The sequence below is a fragment of the Carcharodon carcharias genome, chromosome 4 (genome assembly GCF_017639515.1).
Source record: "Carcharodon carcharias isolate sCarCar2 chromosome 4, sCarCar2.pri, whole genome shotgun sequence".
NCBI lineage: Eukaryota > Metazoa > Chordata > Chondrichthyes > Lamniformes > Lamnidae > Carcharodon > Carcharodon carcharias.
The window spans coordinates 135,591,604-135,611,641 of NC_054470.1; the positions used below are offsets into that span (position 1 = coordinate 135,591,604).

Below are 20,038 nucleotides of genomic sequence, written 5' to 3' on the forward strand. Positions count from 1 at the left end.
ATGGTGAACCACCGGCTGAAAACGCAGCAGTCCATATGGTGTTAAGAAGGGGGTTCCAGGATATTGACCCAGTGACAGTGAAGGAACGGCAATATAGTTCTGAGTCAGGATGGTGTGTGGTTTGGTGGGACATTTGCAAGTGGTGGAGTTTCCATACCACTTCTGCCCTTGTCCTTCTAAGAGTAGAGGTCGTGAGTTTGGAAGCTCCAGTTGTGAAGGATCCTCTGAGTTGCTGCAGTGCATCTTTTGTATGGTACACTCTGATGACACTGCATTGGTGGTGGAGGGAGTGAATGTTTATTGTGGTGGATGGGGTGCCAGTCAGGCAGGCTGCTTTATCCTGGATGGTGTTGAGCTTCTTGGAGCTGCAGTCATCCAGGCAAGTGGAAAGCACTCCATCGCACTCCTGACTTGTGCCTTGTAAATAGTGGACAGACTTTGGAGAAACAGGAGGTGAGTTACTCACCACAGAATTCCCAGTCTCTGACCTGCTTATGTAACCACAGTAATTATATGGTTGGTCCAGTTCCATTTCTAGTCAATGGTAACCCTCAGGATGTTTATAATAGGGGATTCAACAATGTTAATGCCATTGAATGTCAAGGGGAGATGGTTAAACTCTCTTTTGTTGGAGATGCTCATGGCCTGGCACTTCTGCGGTGTGTATGTTACTTACCACTCATCAGCCCAAGTCTGAATATTGTCCAGGTCTTGCTACATACAGACATGGACTGCTTCAGTATCTGGAGTTGTGAATGGTACTGATGATTGTGCAATCAGCAGTGAACATCCCAACTTCTGACCTTATGATGGAGGGAAGGTAATTGACGAAGCAGGTGAAGATAGTTGGGCCGAGGACACTACTATCTTTTAGCGATGTCCTGGGACTGAGATGATTGATCTTCAACAACCACAACCATTTTTCTTTGTGCTAGTTATGACTCCAACCAGGGGAGAGTTTTCTTCCAATGCTCATTGACATTGGTTTTGCTTGAGCTCCTTGAGCTACACTTGGTCAAATGCAGCCTTGATGTCAAAGGCAGTGACTCTCAGCTCACCTCTTCAATTTAGCTCTTGTCCATGTTTGGACCAAGGCAGTAATGAGGTCAGGAGCTGAGTGGCCCTGGCTGAACCCAAACTGAAAATTCGTGAGCACATTATTGCTGTGTAAGTGCTGCTTGATAGCACTGTCAAACACCTGCCATCACTTTGCTGATAAATCTTTTCCTTTTATTACATGGGCTTTATATTTGCTGTTAAGCTTCTTACGGGGCACTTTATCAAATACCTTTTGGAAGTTCATATACACCACATCAACTACATTACCTTCATCAAAATCTCCAAGTTAGTGCCAATGACATATCAGGCTGAATTTAGAAAATGAGAGACTGGCAATTATTGGAAAATGAAATTCAAACATCTGATATAGGCATATAAATGAGCATACAGACCCTTGCTTTCCTTAATTAATCCATGTTTGTCCAAGTGACAGTTAATTTTGTCTTGGAGTATTGGGCTGATTTTACAGGTATGTAAAACCCTGCGCCCTGCTAAAATATTGGAGCTATGGAAGCCTGCCCATGATCCCGATGGCTGCCCCATAGTAGTTTAACACTAGGAGCACCATTAATTACTTTAAAACAAGACCTGCCCCTTTCTTGGGGTCCCTGGAGTGGTGGTCAGTCCTGGGACTTACAGATAGTCCCACAATGCTGAAGAGGCCAGGTAAGCCTGGGGTCGGGTGTCTAGGTGACAGGCATGGGGGAAAAGTTAAAGGGGGGGAAAAACATTGGGGAAGGGGTATGGGCCTAAGGGGCCCTTTCCCCATACCAACCTGTGGAGCTAAATCCCCTCTGCCACAGGGAAATTACAAGCATTGGTGGGATGAGTCCTTTAAACTTCTTGCTTAGGCATAATTGGCTGTGTAAGGGGCTCAATTGGCCAATGGGTGGGCTATCCCATGTCTTCCCTGCGCCCCCATTAAAATTTCAGACTAGTGGGGGAAGGCAGTAGGATGCCAATTGCTAGGTTTTAGGTGACAACTACCTGCCCTCCAAGGACTTATAGCTCGTTTTGGCCTATGAATTACAAAAGAAAAATTGATGACTCACTCATAAGTTTACTTGTACCCATGATTACAGATTAAAAACAGGCACTGATTTAATTTGATTAGAGAAAATTATTACATATTTAACAAGTTGAGAAAGAAAAAGTAATAAAACCAGCAAATAACTATTTCTACAATAAAGAACATCAGAATGCTCAAAATATGTTAACGTTAATTATTCATACAATGACCCCAAAGTGGCCAACTCTTGGTTGCAGATTGCCTTACGATGCATTGTTGGGATCTCTCCTGTTGACTACAGTAAAGACCTTTGATGTTTTCAATCTTTTGTACCCCTTTTCACAGGATGAACTGAGTTGCTCTCTTGACAAGGGCATCTTTAAGAGAATATCCAATAATGTGTTGAATTATTTGTTTAAACCATAGGGGTTGATCCTGCCCAGAGGTTGTTCACCTTTCTTTAGGTTTCTTTTAGTAATTTTCCACCACGTGAATCTCCTTGTAGTCAACATCCCAGATAAAGATGTTTGTAGAAGTGATTAGTAGAACACTCGGGCCCATCTTATCTAATTTGTACAATCTCAAAGGTCTGTTCCTTGTGTTGCAGACAGGGTAGAAAGAAACTGAAGTCCTTTTATTTTTCTTGCCATTTGTCCATAAGCAGAGGTGCTTTAACTTTTTTGAAATAGGCTGTAAGGTGTTTCCCCAAACCCTCTGTTTGTGAAGTCAATTTTAAAGTGACTCACAAGAAACTCTCTTTAGGAGTGCAGCTGGGCTAAATGAGTGAAGACTTGGAGTTTGGTGAGGGGGGAGTTTTAAGTGTTAATTTTGTTCTTAAATTTTTCTTTTAAAAACTAGTCTGTAATTAGCAGTAACCAGAAAGTACTGTGTAAGCAGGACTGTCCCAAGTCTGATAGAAATCAAAGCTCCTCACAACTAGCATCAGGTATGTGGATGGAAGATCAGCTTGTAGTAAAGATAAGGAGTAATACCTTTGGTGATCTATTTTAAATATTTAAAACTTGAAGTTTAGTGTGACATGAGTCAGCAAAATTACATCGAGGCCAGAAAATTAGTGGAAACAGTTGGGGCAGAATTTTGCCATTGGCGAGCAGGGGTCGGGGCCCACTCGCCGACGCGGGTGTTCCGCCCAATGTCATCCTGCCCCATTTAAATTTTCAGGAAGGCGGGCCCGCAGCAAAATTAGCTGCGGGCCTGCTGAGCTGTCAATGGCCAATTGAGACCATTGACAGGATCATTTACACAATTAAAGGACCTGCCCGTCCAACCTTAAGGTTGGCGGGCAGGCCAGGAGCCCCTGCAGCAAACAGATTGTCTTAAGACTTAACAGATCCCACATTGTCACATGAGGGGGACATGTTAGGGATTTTTTTTTCTATTTTTAATATTTTTTAAAGTGTAAGCAATCTCGCAGAGGCAGCACTTAGCCTCAGGGAGATGTGCACATGTGTGAAAGAGCGCACTCAATTTTGGGGACTCCCCCCGCCACCCCCCCCCCCCCCCCCCCCCCCCCCCACCCCCCCGCCTGCACAGGAAGCTGGATGGCGCATTGGTCAGGCTTTAACTGGCCCACCCACATAAAATGGCAGCGGGACCTGCTTCTCCGGCGGGGATCGGTTCCCCGCTCGCCGCAGATTGGGTTGGGCCGAGCTGCCCAACAGGCAGAAAATTCTGCCCTTCGATTATGAAGATAACAGCACATTTTCCAGCACTTTGAGCCCAACAGTTCTGATTGAAGATATTTCTACTTGTGATACAGACTGCAATTTCCCAACACTAAGCATGAACAAATAACCTAAAAATACAAATGAAGAGCAAGTCTTTGAAACACAGTAACAATTTTGTGAAACAGCCCACAAGACCACAACAAAACGTGCTTTTTTTTTTACCAATATCGTAGACTTTTTGAAAAATTGTTAAGCAAACTACACCTTTAGGTGTTAGCACTGATGGTTATAATTGTATCAAAATATGTATGTGGACATAGTGACTAAGCAGAATTTCTGCACTTTATTCAATAGACACACAAACACAATGTATGGAAAGTCACTTAAAAATTATATTAATTTAAATGCCAATGAACATTTTCTGATTTGATTTTACTCGGGTAACGTAAGTTCTTGGTAAACATAAGGGAAATCATTCTTCCAGTGTTTCCGATTTTTCTTTCATCATTTAACCTTGTTGCAATGTAATTTTGTATTTCCCACATCATTAGTGTATACTTGCAAGAATGTAATCTCATTATTATTGAAACCACTTCAGTGGTTGAACTAAAGTTACCAGTAAAAGTCTCAAGTACCAAGGCTGCCTTTCACGGGCACTTAATTTATTTGGTTGAATATTGACTGATCACAGTTTCGTGGGATAATTCACCTTTCCATTTTAATTTCGGGGAAAAATATCAAAAAATACCCCCATCCCAAAAAATAATTCCGACAATCACAGTTACACTTGAAGTGATTCGTAGATCTATAAGCCAAGGGCATTCTGCAGATGTCAAGGGTTGATCAGTCATCATTTCTCCTTTTAGAAGGAGATGATTGTAACAAAGTCATAATCCTACAGTGGAGCTCAGATGAATATAAACCATTAGTTGTAGGCTTAATGTATGATTGAATCCCTCAAGGGGCTTCCTGTCTTCATTTGCTTACAGATATCTAACAGATTTAATTAGGAATTTTATGGATAGCTTTTAAGATCAATTATCTGCCGCCTAATTTGTTTCAAGTCTTTCTGGACCTTCTCTTTGTCAATTTCTATCTTCTTATCACTGATCTTACTCAGTGAATTGATTGATTCCTTAATAGATTGAAACCCTGTGAAAGAAAAGTTGCAATTCAGATATTGAGACAGTTCATCTAAAATACATTTGTTTAATTTTACATCAGTACAAAAACAAATGATAAAATATTGAGGATACATGTTAAACTCACGACTGATTGTAAAAAGCAACCTTTTTTAAAGTTATGACCCACCACTAAATAGCCATGTGAAATCAACATTTTACTTCAGCTTGATTATCATCATCCATGGAAAGCATTCTACAATGAAACTATTTGGCCAAAGTAGAAAAAAATAGTTGGAACACAGCATTTTAAGTGTACCCTTTTAATGAGAGAAACTATAATTAACCCAATCGACTATTAAGCTTTAATTCTGTATATAAAAGTTGACCACTTTATTTAATTATCATGGATACTGTGGAATTAAGGAAAGTTGCGTCTTGATTTTGTTTTGGAATTGCATGAGAGTGATATGACTAAGTTCATATAATATCTAATCAAATAAAATCATTGATCCAGATTTTGCTGGAGAGGGCCATCTCCTGACATGCTCTATTAAACCTATTCATGTATGTTTTAAGTTTTTATACCTTTTGCCAACAAAGTTGATGGAAGTGCGAGCTGATAACAGTACAGCAAGGGCAACTGAGCATGGTGGATCGAGATGAACAACAAGATAAACTGTCTCCTTAACCAATGCAATTTAAGAATTGAGAACTAAACTGAGGAAGGACTGAGGAGAGTGAATTTGAGTGGGTGAAATCAATGTCAAATCAAGTACAAAAAGAGAAATAAGGAAAGAATGACTGAAATAAGAGATAAAAAGACAAGAAAACAAGTTTACATTTTAAAATGTACCTTATTTAAATCTCGTTTTAATTGTGATTTTCTGGACAAGAGGCTAATTTAGAGATCTTACTAAAAGGGTATTTGCACTATTAATTACTAAACTTAACTGTCCATTAAACTCACACAGAAAGTTAATGTGTTAATGCAGCAACCTAATGAAAATCACAAGGTTAAGAGTGAGCTGCCATTTTTGTAAAGCTAATGGTGAGCAGTGCAAATTGGCCAGCAATGTGTGGTGATTCACAATTCATGGAGTATCTCTTTCTATTCACAAGTTTGCTAGCCCATTTGCAGATTAATGAAATGCCATTAATTTTGTACCAATTGCTTTTCCATTTAGCATACAGATGCCATCTTTCTATTGCTAATCAGTGCCTTGACAGAATAGGCAAGATCATTATCAACAGATTGACCCAAGGAATGCAAAGTAATGGAAATCTGCATGTTTTTACACCAAGAATTTAAGCAGAAAATACATTTATGAAGTTTTACAATAAATTGCACGGAGTGTAGTTTTTGGAATGCTGATGGGTAAAATGGCCAGTTATAAAGAATGATGAGTACTTGTATTAGAAATTGATCTCATGTGTTTGACAATTCAGTCCACTGACATAGCATCTGTTCAAAACACAGTGCCAACATTTGTATTTTGATTCCCTAATACAAGCATCTTTTCTACTTTAAAACACAGCAAAGAGCATCTCAACAGAAACATCCCATGGCTAAATAAAAAATGTAAAAATTATTATAAATTTTGAATTCTTAAGTTGTGTGAAGCTTGAATTAGTGCTGAAATTGCTGTGTATTTTTTTCAGTAGATATGATTCTCCCCAGGGCTTCAGATTTGCTTTGGCATCATTTAACTGCTCACTACTGCTAACATTTACTGTACAGCTAAACCTCAAACTCGATCAGATTTGCTGCTAGAAATTTCAGATTACAAAACAAATCCCAAAAGTTGAAAATTTCACCACTAATCTATCATACCACCTGCACCAATTCACATGAAATAAATTACTCACCTTCTCTGTATTCATTCTTTATGCTTTCTAACTCGTACCAGATGGTCTTTTCGACTTTGGCAAGTTTTGCATTGATCTTTGTTTCAGAGTACTTCATTCTGTTGGATTCAACATCTAGATTTTGTCTGTTTTCTAGCTTTTCTAGTCTCACAGAGATCTGGTTAAGTCTCTCTAGTATTTTCTTCTCCATCAGTTCCTATAAAAAACATTAGAATTAAGCTGACTGCTTACTCATTAAAACAAAAATGGTGTTCCTACTGGATGTCCATGGGTTATTCTTTAGTTCAATACTTTTTAAAAATTGATTTGTTCTTCCTTTGTAGTTTCCAAACACAATTTATGGTAAAGTTACTGGCAGGAAATGCCAGGCTTCTATTCACCAACAGGAATGATTTCCGTAACCTATGAACGTGGGAGATCCAATCTGTCCCCACATTAATCCATGGAACAGCAGCATCCTGGTGTACCTGGGCACCTCACTATGTTAAAATGGTTATTTTTGTTGGAATTAAACTGAGTTGCAAACTCTGTATTCATTAGGTGGAGCAATATATTGGAACAAATGCTGTCTATCTATATTAACATACAGAATATTATATTTAGAGATCAGGGTTTGAATCCTGCTCTTGCTTGATATTCAAAGCACAGCATAGGTACTTTATTTGATAAGGTGTGCTCCCATCAGGAAAAGAAGGAGAAAGGGCAGCATAAGTCCTAGTGGAGACTGCTAGTACGTCTCCACTGTACTCATGGTAGTAATACAGATAGACAGTCTTGCCTATTTTACATTTTTATTGCAGTAGATGATTGTTGATTTTTCCTCCCTGAATCACTTTTAGTGATTTACTACAATAAACTAATATATACATGTAAGTTGTTATGCAACAAGCTTAGCTCAAGACGTATAGGCTCTTATACAAACCTTTGTTTTTGGTGTGGTGTTGGGAAAGCAACGTCAGCGTACCACACTCGGGTGTTTATATTGGCACCTGTTCTTTTCTTTAAGCCTAATGGAGGCCGATTCAGGGGACAGCTGTGATCTGGTTACTTTATGAAAAATTGTAGAAATGTACTAATAAGGAAACAAACCTCAGGTGGTGGCACATAAATTAAATTTTTGTTCTCACTGTGACAAAGTCTCAACAGAAGTTTGTTTTGGAAGATGCACTCTTAGCTTTTGAGCGTAGCCACTGTCCTATAATTTTTATATGATCTGAGAATATTCAAAACTATTTCATGGATTCTTGCCTGTCATTATTACTGACACTTTGAAAATAAAATGAAAAACTTTACAAACTAATTTGTTGTTTGAGCAACGTGAGACAGTTGCAAGAGTGAATGGAGGAGAATTTATTTTATACACCCCAAATAAATCCCTTAAAAGCAATAGCAATAAGCACTGTTAAGTAAGCCCTGATTTTCAAAGTCTGATAAAAATGGATCCATGCTGTAGATTTGCCTGCACTGCCATTTCAAGGCAAGCTGCATCAAATTTTCCAAAAGAGATTCCCTTACCCTGAATCAAGTAGGTGCTGGCACATGAAAAGATTGCCCGGAGAGCTTGACTATAGCATACTTGACTGGCAAGCAGGAAATCTGGTGAAGTGACTCTTGTTAAAAGGGAAATTGTGATAGTGACAGCAAATGGCACAACTGGTTTAGTTGGATTTGGCTTGAGCATAATTAAGATTTTCACCCCTGAGCTACATTCTTCTGTTCCTATGGTATCTTCCAAGGTGGCATGTTGGACCCTTGACATACTGTTTCCTCAGCCCCTTTCCTCACCTGCTCTGCCCTTGCCTTCAATGCCAAATATGAAGAGCTAGTAGATTTCTCAAGTACTAAGTTTAAGACTCTCCAAGCAGCTGCTTCTTCCTCTACCTACATCTCTCACCACTGTACTGATTTTCTGTTACTTTGCAGTTTCTGTCACTTTGCAGTTTCTGCCTCATAAACTAATGTCTTCCAGGAGGCCAAACTCCTGTTTCCTCAATCTCCACCCCAATCAGCTGAGAACCATTTAACATACCCTTCCTAGCCCAGGCTTGCTGACATTTAATGGGTACATTTGCCTTTGTACAATCCCTCTTCTATACAAGACTGCTGTCATCACCCACCTCACTCAAAAAAGCCCTTCGATAAATTGGTCCTCTCCACCTATTAACCCATCTCTATCTCTCCTTAATTCTGTAATATCCTGTAGTGATTATGGTTTTAGGAAACATTGGACTGTAGCTTTAAGAATAATCTTGTGTTGTAAGATCACACAATCTGTGTCAGTCAATGTGTTAGCAGTGTGGGGAACCTCTAGGAGAGTGTTCTTGTTTAGTTATAGAGTTGGATGCACACATGTAGTTGCTGCTGCTGTCTTGTACATTAAATGTGTTGACCAAGAAAAGTTGCCTGGAAGATCAACTCTATAACAAACTGGCAAAGAGAATGAGATCAGATCCGGTGTTGTACCTAGCCCAGCGATTGAGAGTATCCAAGATAATTAAAAAGAAAGGAAGACATACTCATCAGAGATGCCACAGTTTGGCAGAATCAATCCCTTTGAACCAGTCATAGACAACTGGTTTCAATGTATAGAACATCTTGCGTTCTTTCAAGCCAACAAAATCACAGGGGAGGAAAAGAGGAGAGCAATTCTCCTGAGTATTCCTGAGAGAAGCAAAACCTACAGTTTAATTCGAAACTTGACAGCCCCGACTACCCCAGATTTGAAGACTTTCAGTGAATTAGTAGACCTTGTTAAGGGACATTTCCAACCGAAACCCTCAGTCACAATTCAAAGATTCAGGCTCAATTCACGGAATAGAGCCCTGGGTAAGACCATTGCTACCTACGTGGCGAAATTAAAACAACTAACGGAATATTGTGATTTTGGTGAAACCCTGAATGACATGCTCAGGGATTGTTTGGTATGTGGCATGCAGGAAGATACTATTCAGCAAAGATTGCTGGCTGAAGTGAATCTTGATTTTAAGAAAGCGTTAGAAATAGCACTTGCGATGGAAAGCGCTGTAAGGGATTCACAAGCTATTCAAGGGGCGCAAAATGGCACCGTTCTTCTAGTCAGGTGGGAACAGTCAGCCAAAAGTGGCGTGAAAAGCCAGGACTCTGCCACAAAGCGGGAAACAGCCCCGCTAACTGAAAAGTTAGAGGAAGCAGCTTAGCAGCAAAGTCCAAAACTAATTTTTTTGACGTGGAAACAATCTCGCTCCTAATGATTGGCAATTTAAAAAGGTAGAGTGTTATTTTTGTCACAGAAGTGGATACATGTTGAAACATTGCAAAGTGAGATTTAAACAGGCTTCAAGGCAACAATCGAAGTCCAATGACATATACAAGGTAGAAGAGCCAGAAACAACCAATTCTGACATTTATTCATTATTCAACATGAAAGTTGGGAAGACAGAGCCAATTATTGTCACAGTGCTAGTGAATGGTAAACCATTAAAAATGCAAGTAGACATTGCTGCATCTACCACTGTAATAGGAGAACACACTTTCAGATATTTAAATAAAGGTGAGCAACAATTACATTTGGAACAAACACCTGCCAAGATGAAAACATACACAGGTGAAGAAATCCAGGTACCAGGTATCACCAGAGTACATGTTCATCACAGACACCAATCAGCACAGCAACCCATGATGGTATTAGAAGGTAGAAGCCTTCTAGGTCAAAATTGGTTGAGGGAAATTAACGTTGATTGGCCAGTGAGATTTCAAAAACAAACAGGAAGAGGTCCTGAGTTGAAAAAGGAACAAGGCAAGGTACTTCAGAAAGAGCCTGGAGAGTCTAAGCACCGCAACAGGATGAAAAAGGAGTGTGTAGCCATTAAGCAACTTGAAGAAATGAAGACTGTCTTAAATGACGACATAAAAGAACAGTAGAAGAAATCCAAACAGACTCTGCTGAATGACGGAGTTAAAGATGAAGCGAGTGAACTTCACAAAGAAAAGGAAAACCTGTTGAAAGACCTTCACACATGACAAGGTTCCCTCAGCTCAAAGTTTGTAGCTCTGGAAAATTATGAAGAGAAACAGGAAGAATTTAACATCTCTCTGAACAAACTGACGAACCAGTTGGCAGAGAGGACACAGCAATGTTCAAGGTTCCAGGAGGAAGCCAACAGACACAAGAAGGAGACAGAAGTGATGAAGAATCCACTGAATGAAGCTAAAGAGGTTTTGAAAGCAAAAGTCGTAGAACTTTCCAAGATGCGAGCAGATAATGAAATCATGGGTAGCTCAACTACCAAATTAAGACAAGTTGAGACTTCACCTGAGAGAAGTCTGGCCGACAGTGAAGTCGAAAAGAAGGCCGGGATGAAATTCTATGGTAGAAAGACGACGACATGTAGAAAGGATGCAGAATTACTGATAAGGCACCGACTTTTAAAAGGAAAAAAACATACTGGGCAGGATTTTCCCTTTGTCAGGCAGGCCCGGGAGTGGCCGCGAAACAGACCACCGCCTGCAATCGGGCCCTGACCGCGATTTCATGCTGGCGGGCCAATTAAGGCCTGCCCAGTGTGAAATGGGGCTCCTCACTGGCCAAGAAGGGCCGAGCGTGGGCAGAGGCCTGTCAGCCACCAGGTCCAATGGCGACCCGGTAACCAGTTTAAAAGTGGCCCAGGCAGCCCCTGGAAGGCTGCCACAGAGGACATTTCCTGAGCTGGCACGATGGACCTTAGTGCAGCTGGACACAGCAGGCGGGAGGGCAGATTGGGTGAGCACTTGGTACCCCACTCCTCTGATGAGTGCCTCGCGTCCTCCTGGAGGTGGAGGCTGCCTGGAGGGACATTCTTGTCCCCAGGGATGGGAGGATGAGGCCACCACATCTCATTAACAGGGCATGGGAGGAGATGGCAGTGCTGGTCAGCAGCCGTGACATGGTGTGACTCTCCTGAGTGCAGCGCCAGAAACGCTTCAATGACCTGCTGCACTCAGGAAGGGCGAGTACGATGTTGGCATTGGTCAGTGTGTAGGTGTGTTAAGGTCTGGTCGTCCCCTTATGGACCTCAGGGGTGCTAGAGTCTGAGTGCCAACTATCAATCACACTGGAGCTGGCCAAGGGAGTGAGCCCTGGCTGTTTGGACTGAGTGCCTTGCGGCTCGAAAGCCATGACTTGGAAGTGCCCTGCAAGGTGGTTCCTCAGCTGGGGTTGGCCAGGTTGCAATGGCACTGCATGTACAGAGCGGACTAATCAGTGCTCCTCTGTTGTTCCAGAAGACGACAGCCCACAACAATATTGAAAAGTTGCGAACTGGCGGAGACCCCGCTAGCCTCCTAATCCTCTCAAGGTATGAGCAAGATGCCCTAGAGCTCGAGAGCCCGCATTCCCCACGTGCAACTGGGCGGGGAGAGGCTGTAGTGCCTGATGAAGCCAAGAGAGCAGTGCGCAGAGGTGAAAATTTTGGCTTGTGCAACCATTCTATTGCAGTCTCTTCATTGATGCGAGCCTCAAACCTAGAGTCCCCATTGATCATGGGAAGACGATGGCACCATGATACACATCTCCATTGTCTCACCAGGGTGCCTGGCATGCACAGTGACAGTGTGATGACTTTAGCTAATGACATGTCCTCCTTCTCCCTTTTAGGTTCACCAGCAGGCATTCGCTCTCCAGACCCCAAAGGACCACCCCTGACACTGGGGGACAGCAAGGTGTCATTTGCACCTATGTCAAACCTGCTTTCTGAAGCGGGCACCAGTGCAGATACCAGCACCTCGGTGGGCATTAGAGGAGCAGCTAGTATCTTAGCGCACATTGGTGAGGGCACTTCACAATCGCTTGAGGTGCAGGTGGAGGCAGGGAGTGCCCAGGGTGCTGGCAGCTGTGGGACTGCTGGGGAGATGCCAGCTGTGGCACTGACCGCTCCCTCCCAGGCAGGGCCAGCACAGGCTCCACAGGTCAGACGATAACTGCCAAGGTCATCAAGGCCAACAAGACAGCACAGTCAGCAGGTTGTCTCCAAGGCCAGTGCCAGCAAGGGCGGGGGGGGGAGGGGTGTGGAGCACCAGGACACAGCACTCGCAACATAAGTTAAAGGCACCATGAGCACAAGAGGGACAACTCACGGGTGATTTTATGTTCATTTTTGTTTATTTTATGTATACTGGTCTGATGTTGAATAACAAATGATTCTGTTAAGATTATTGAACTGTTAGAAAGGCATAAATTGTGTTTTTGTCATCACGGCCTAATATGCTTCACCTTTTTTATTTCATTGGTCAGGGAACGCCAGTATGCAATGCTGGACTTTGTGGCTCTAAACTTTATTGCACAGGCACTGAGTGTTCTTTGAGTTCAAATGAAAGGGTAATTTCAGATATCCGGGATGGAGGCAGCAGCCCCGACATGTGCTTAAAGCTGAACTTTGGTAGTCTAGCTGAAGGAGCGTTGGATCAAGCAGTCCCTGGTGTCCCTGCCTCCCTGAAGGTTACCAACATCTGGATCCACACCCTCAGCATTCTTCTCAATGTGTTCCTCTTTGGAGTCACTACTGGACTCATCATCTGTGGCCTGTGCAGCTATGTCAAGATCCTCTTCCTCCAGTGGGTCCCCCCTTCCCAGTGCCAGATTGTGGAGAGCGCAGCATGCAATCACGATCAGTGACACCTGCTCTGGGGGATATCGTAGTGCTCCCCTGAATGGTCCAGGCATCGGAAGCACATCTTGAGAAGATCTAAGGTCCTCTTTACCACCGCCCTTATGGGGGCATGACTCGTAACTCTTCTCTGTCTCTGTTCTTGGGTGGCGGAGAGGTGTCATATGCCACCTTTTCAACAGATAGCCCTTGTCACCCAGCAGCCATTCATCCAGTCAGGCTGGGGCACTGAAGAACCTCGGCACCTGGAAGTGTCTCAGGATGTAAGCGTTATGGGAGCTGCCAGGGTACCTTGCACAGACTTGTAGAATCTTCATCTTGTGATCACACACTTTCTGCACATTCATGGAGTGGAATCCCTTCCTGTTGACGAAGGCACGTGGTTGACCTGCTGGCACCTTGATGGCCACATGTGTGCAGTCAATTGCACCCTGGACGCAGGGGTACCCAGCAATCACTGCAAAGCCTCTGGCTCGCTCAGCCTGGCTGGCCTTGTCTGTGCGGTAAAGAATAAAGGTCAGGACTTGCTTGAACAGAGCTTCTGTCATCAGCTTGACACAACTGGACAGCTGATTGGGGGACTCCACACAGATCCCTCACTGACCCCTGGAAAGAGCTGGAGGCATAGAAGTTGAGGGCCACTGTGACCTTCAGAGCCACTGGCATGGGGTGTCCACCAACACAGTTGGAGCTGATCTCAGTGCCAATCATTTGGTTGATGGAGGTCATGCACTCCCTTGAGAGGCAAAGCCTCCTTCGGCATTGCACCTCAGACATTTTGAGGTAGCTGCATCGCCGCTGTAAATCTTGGCAGCAGGACAGCGGCGTCTTCTGAGGCCCCTTCTGTCTTGCACCACCTGCTGGCCCTGCACCCCTCGTGCCTGCACCTACCTTCCCCCAGGTCCTTCCCCTGGAATCTGCATAGGGATACGTGGCCTCCTCTCTCTTCTATCCCTCTCTTCCTCCTCAGAGGAGGTGCCACCAGCAGAGACCACAATGCCCTTTACCAGGGTAACAGAATGCTGTCTGATACCTGGAAGGGTCCAGCAAGTAGGAATCCTCTGGGGGCCTGACAGACAACAATGAGCCGTGAAATGAAGCCTGGAATTGCTAAGAATGAAGCCACAGATGAAGCTGCCAGGTACCAATAAGCAACCAGCTGCAAACTCTCTCCAAAACTCCTCACTACTCACATTGGCAATGCTGCTGACCCTTTTAATCCCACCCTTGGATGAGGTTGGTGCAAACGTCAGCTGGCCATCTGCCAGTTTTGCCCTTGCGATGAGCAGAAAATTGCATGGGCAAGGAAAAAAATCAGTCAATTGGACAGTAAGGGCCTTAAGTAACTGCTTAATTAATGGCGGGCACAGCACGGGCACAAGTGTACACCCACCAAGCGAAATATCACGCGAGTGCACGATGACCTCAGGATACTCGACCAATGTCATCGTGCACTATTTTACTCCCAATCGGGATGGGCACACGCCAACTGGCAGGACAAAAAATTATGCTCACTGTGTTGGACTCAGCATTGCTTAAAACTTCCCAGCAACATGCGGCCACTGCTGAGAATGCAATGGCACAACAAATAGCCAGAATACCTGATGACGGTTTCAGCAGTTGTGGAGGCCCTGACCATCCTAATCAAAACCAGTCTGTTGTGTACAATGTTGAGTAGTCAACATGATCCACCAATAATCTAAATCACAAGTCAATCCAGTGATGCAAATACTAGCTCGCACTATTTGCATACCCAAGAGTTCTGAAAACGCCTCTGTTTTTACTAAGGCACCGCCTTCAAACAAGACTAAGCCTGATACTTCCCAATTTCGAGAGGAAGGTGGAGAACAGTCAAGGAAACCAAAAAGCGACTTATGATTTGCATTGTCGCAAGCGACAATTTACTGTAGGAGAAGCAGCGTCTGTAAAGAATTTCAGTGGAGGACCGAAGTGGTTAGCTAGTAAAGTAAGCTCTGTGACAGGACCATTGTCGTACCACATGGAAGTGGAGAGTCAGGTCACCCATAAGCATGTGGGTCATTTAAGACAAAGGGAGATACCCTGACAAAATGATGTTCCGCCTGTAACCATTATTTAGCCAGTGGTTCCTTTATGTTATGGTGTTTCAAGTGCTCATCTAAATTCTTAAATGTTGTGAGGGTTCTGGCCTCCCCTATCCCCTCAGGCAGTGTGTTCCAGATTCCAACCACCCTCTGGGTGAAAAAATGTTTCCTCAAATCCCCTCTAAACCTTCTGCCTCTTACCTGAAATCTATGCCTCCTGGTTAATGACACCTCTGCTAAGGGGAAAGTTTCTTCCTATCTACTCTATCTATGCCCCTCATAATTTTGTATACCTCCATCAGGTCCCCTCTCAGCTTTCTCTGCTCCAAGGAAAACAACTCTAGCCTATCCAGTCTCCCTTCATAGCTGAAATGCTTCAGCCCAGGCAACATCCTGGTGAACCTCCTCTGCACCCTCTCCAGTGCAATCACATCCTTCCCATAGTGTGGCGACCAGAACTGCACACAGTATTCCAGCTGTGGCCCAACTAGCATTTTATACAGCTCCAACATAACCTCCCTGCTCTTATATTCTATGCCTCGGCTAATAAAAGCAAGTATCCCATATGCCTTGTTAAGTATCTTATCTACCTGCCCTGCTACCTTTAAGGATCTGTGGATATGTACACCAAGGTCCCTCTGATCCTCTGTGCTTCCTAGGGTCCCATCATTCATTGTGTATTCCCTTGCCATGTTAGTCCTCCCAAAATACATCACCCCACACTTCAGGATTAAATTCCATTTGCCCCTGCTCTGCCTATCCATATTGTCCTGTAATCTAAGGCTTTCCCCCTCACTATTTATGACACCATGTGTTATCTGTGAACTTACTGATTATACCTCCTATATTCACGTCTAAATCATTTATGTACACTACAAACAGCAAGAATCCCAGCACCAATCCCTGCGGTACACCATTCGTCACAGGCTTCCAATCACAACAACAACCTTCAACCATCACTCTCTTTCTCTTGCCACTAAGCCAATTTTGGATCCAATTTGCCAAATCCCATGGGCTCATAGCTTCTTGACCATTCTCCCATGCGGGATCTTGTCAAAAGCCTTACTGAAGCCCATGTAGTCTACATCAAATGCACTACCCTCATCTACACAATTAGTCACCTCCTCTAAAAATTCAATCAAATTTGTTAGCTATAATATTGCCCTGACAAATCCATGCTGATTAATCCCTGCCTCTCCAAGTGGAGATTAATCCTGTCCCTCAGAAATTTTTCCCTCAGTTTCCCTACTACTGATGTTAGACTCACTGGCCTGTAATTACCTGGTTTATCCCTACTACCCTTCTTGAATAATGGTACCGCATTCGCTGTCCTCCAGTCCTCTGGCACCTCTCCTGTGGCCAGAGAGGACTTGAAAATTAGTGTCAGAGCCCCTGCAATCTCCCTTGCCTCACATAGCAGCCTGGGATACATCTCATCTGGGCCTATCCACTTTTAAGCCTGCCAAAACCACTAATACCTCCTCCCTTTTGATGCTAATTTGTTCAAGTATATCATAGTCCCCCTCCCTGACTTCTACACCTACATCATCCTTCTAATTTAAAACTTCTCATTTAAAACTTCACCCATGTTCTCCGGCTCCACACACATATTGCCACTTTGGTCCCTAATGGGCCCTAATTTTTTCCCCAATATTTTTTATAAAATGCCTTGGGATTTTCCTTTATCTTGCCCGCCAGTGTTTTCTCATGCCCCCTCTTCGCTCTCCTAATTACTTTTTTTAAGTACCCCCCTACATTTTCTATACTTCTCTAGAGTTTCTGTTGTTTACAGCCATCCAGCTGTCATAAGCCTCCTTTTTTTCCCTAATCCAATCCTCTAAATCCCTTGACATCCAGGGTTCCCTGGATTTGTTGATCCTACCCCTCACCTTTATGGGAACATGTTGGCACTGAACTCTCACTATTTCCTTTTTGAATGACTCCCACTGGTCTGATGTAGACTTTCCTCCAAGCAGCTGCTCCCAGTCCACTTTTGCCAGATCTTGTCTATTATATTGAAACTGGCTTTCCCCCAATTCAGTACATTTATTTCCAGTCCATCTTTGTCTTTTTCCAAAACTACCTTAAATCTTACAGAGTTATAGTCATTATCCCCGAAATGCTCCCCCACTGACACTTTACCACTTGCCCGGCTTTATTCCCTAAGATTAGGAGTAGTACCGCCTCTTCTCTTATAGGACTTTCTATATGCTGGCTCAAGATGATCTCCTGGATACACTAAGAATTACACCCCCACCCCCACCCCTAAGCCTTTTACACTAAGACTATCCCAGTTAATACTGTGGAAGCTGAAATCCCCTATTATTACCCTATTATTTTTACACTTCTGAGATTTGCCTACATATCTGCTCCTCTATCTCCCCCTGACTGTTTGGAGGGCTATTGTACACTCCCAGCAAGTGATTGCCCCCTTTTTGTTTTTAAGTTCTACCCATATGGCCTCATTTGAGGAGCCCTCTAAGATACCATCTCTCCTTACTGCAGTAATTGACTCCTTGATCAGCAGTGCAATATCACTTCCTCTTTTACATTCCCCTTGTCATGACTGAAGATTCTATACCCTGGAATATTGAGCTGCCAGTCCTGCCCTTCCCTCAACCATGTCTCTGCAATAGCAACAATATCATATTCCCATGTGTTAATCAATGCCTTCAATTCATCTGCCTTACTTGTAAGATTCCTTGCATTAAAATAGATGCAATCCAGCCTTGCATTATTTCCTTGTGCCTTAACAGGTCTATATTTACTCTTCCTTCCAGACTTTGTAAATACAAAATGTATAGAAAAGTTAAAGAGGGAGGAATGTAATAATTATGGTTTTGGGAAATGTTGGACTGTAACCTTTAAGAATAATCCTGTGTTGTAAGATCACATGATCTATGTAAACCCATTAACAGCACAGGGAACCTCTAGGAAAGAGTTCTTCATTAGTTATAGAGTTGGATGCACACATGTAGTTGCTGCTCCTGTCTTGTAAATAAGTTAAATGTGTCTACTAAGAAAAGTTGCCTGGAAGATCAACTCTATAACATCTCCGAAGCCTACGTCTATGTTTCCAAAAACACCGTTTGAACCTCAGCCACCACTCTGCTGTAGCACTGAGATTATCATGGGCAAAGTCACAAATGAAAGCTTTTGATTGTGATTGCTGTGCATTATTCCCTCTTGTCCCCCTTGATCTCTCCAGTGTTTAATATGGTTGGCCACACCATTATCCTCCATCACTTATCCCTTTGTCCAGCATTGGGATTTCCTCTGCATAATCATGTTTAACCAAATTATTGGAGTTTTTTGAAGGAGTAACATGCGTGGTGGATAAATTAGAGTCTGTAGACATACTGTACTCGGGTTTCCAGAAGGCATTTGATAAGTGCCACATCAAAGGTTATTACAGAAAATAAAAGTGCATGGTGTAGGGGGTAACATATTAGCATGGATAGAAGATGGTGGTGGCGTAGTGGTATTGTCGTTGGACTAATATTCCAGAGACCAAAGGTAACGTTCTGGGGACCTGGGTTCAAATCCCACAAATTAATCCGATGGTGGATCGTGGAATTTGAATTCAATAAAAATCTGGAATTAAACATCAAATGATGACCATGAAACCATTGTTGATTGTTGTAAAAACATATCTGGTTCACTAATGCCCTTTAGGGAAGGAAATCTGTTCTCCTTACCTGGTCTGGCTTACTTGTGACTCCAGACCCACAGCAATGCGGTTGACTCTTATTTGTCCTCTGAACAAGGGCAATTAGGGATGGTCAATAAATGCCAGCGACACCCACATCCCATGAATGAATTAAAAAAATGATTGGCTGGCTGGCAGAAAGCAGAGAGTATGCATAAATGGGTCTTTTTTTGGATTGGCAGGATGTGACGAGTGGAGTCCCAAAGGGGTCTGTGCTGGGGCCACAACTTTTTACGATTTACATCAATGACTTAGATGGGTGGAGTAAAGGCATGGTAGCTAAATTTGCAGATGACACAAAAATAGGTCAGAAAGTACGTTGTGAAGAGGACATAAGGAGGTTGCAGATAGATATAGATAGGTTGACTGAGTGGGCAAAGACCTGGCAAATGGAGTTTAATATGGGAAAATGTGAAGTTGCTCACTTTGGCAGGAAGATTAAAAAAAGCAGAATATTATTTAAATGGAGAACGGCTGCATAATTCTGAAGTGCAGAGGGATCTAGGTATTCATGAGTCACAAAAAGTTAAATGCAGGTACAGCAAATAATTAAGGTGGCAATGGAATGCCTTTATTACGAGAGGGATTGAACATAAAAGTTATACGGGGCAATGGTGAGATCGCAACGCGAATAGTGCGCGCAGTTTTAGTCTCCTTATTTAAGGAAGGATGTAAATGCATTGGAGGTGCTTCAGAGGAGGTTTACTAGATTGATACCTGGAATGAGTGGGTTGTCTTATGAGGAAAAGTTGGACAGACTGGGCTTGTTTCCACTCAAGTTTAGAAGAGTGAGGGGTGATTTGATTGAAGTATACAAGATCCTGAACGACCTTGACAAGGTGGACATAAAAAGGATGTCTCCTCTTGTGGGTGAGTCCAGAATTAGAAGGCACTGTTTTA

General features: G+C 43.0%; 1 protein-coding gene across 1 annotated transcript in view; it reads right to left on the reverse strand.

The window, feature by feature from the left end:
• Nucleotides 1-4,771: 4,771 nt before the first annotated feature.
• fam81b (family with sequence similarity 81 member B) overlaps nt 4,772-20,038 on the reverse strand; it is a 54,817-nt gene continuing 39,550 nt past the window's right edge. Inside the window, exons 7-8 of the mRNA XM_041185337.1 lie at nt 6,747-6,942; nt 4,772-4,908 (exon numbers count right to left, since the gene is read on the reverse strand). Coding sequence (XP_041041271.1) covers nt 4,772-4,908; nt 6,747-6,942 — 333 coding nt within the window. The remainder of the gene's footprint in view (nt 4,909-6,746; nt 6,943-20,038) is intronic.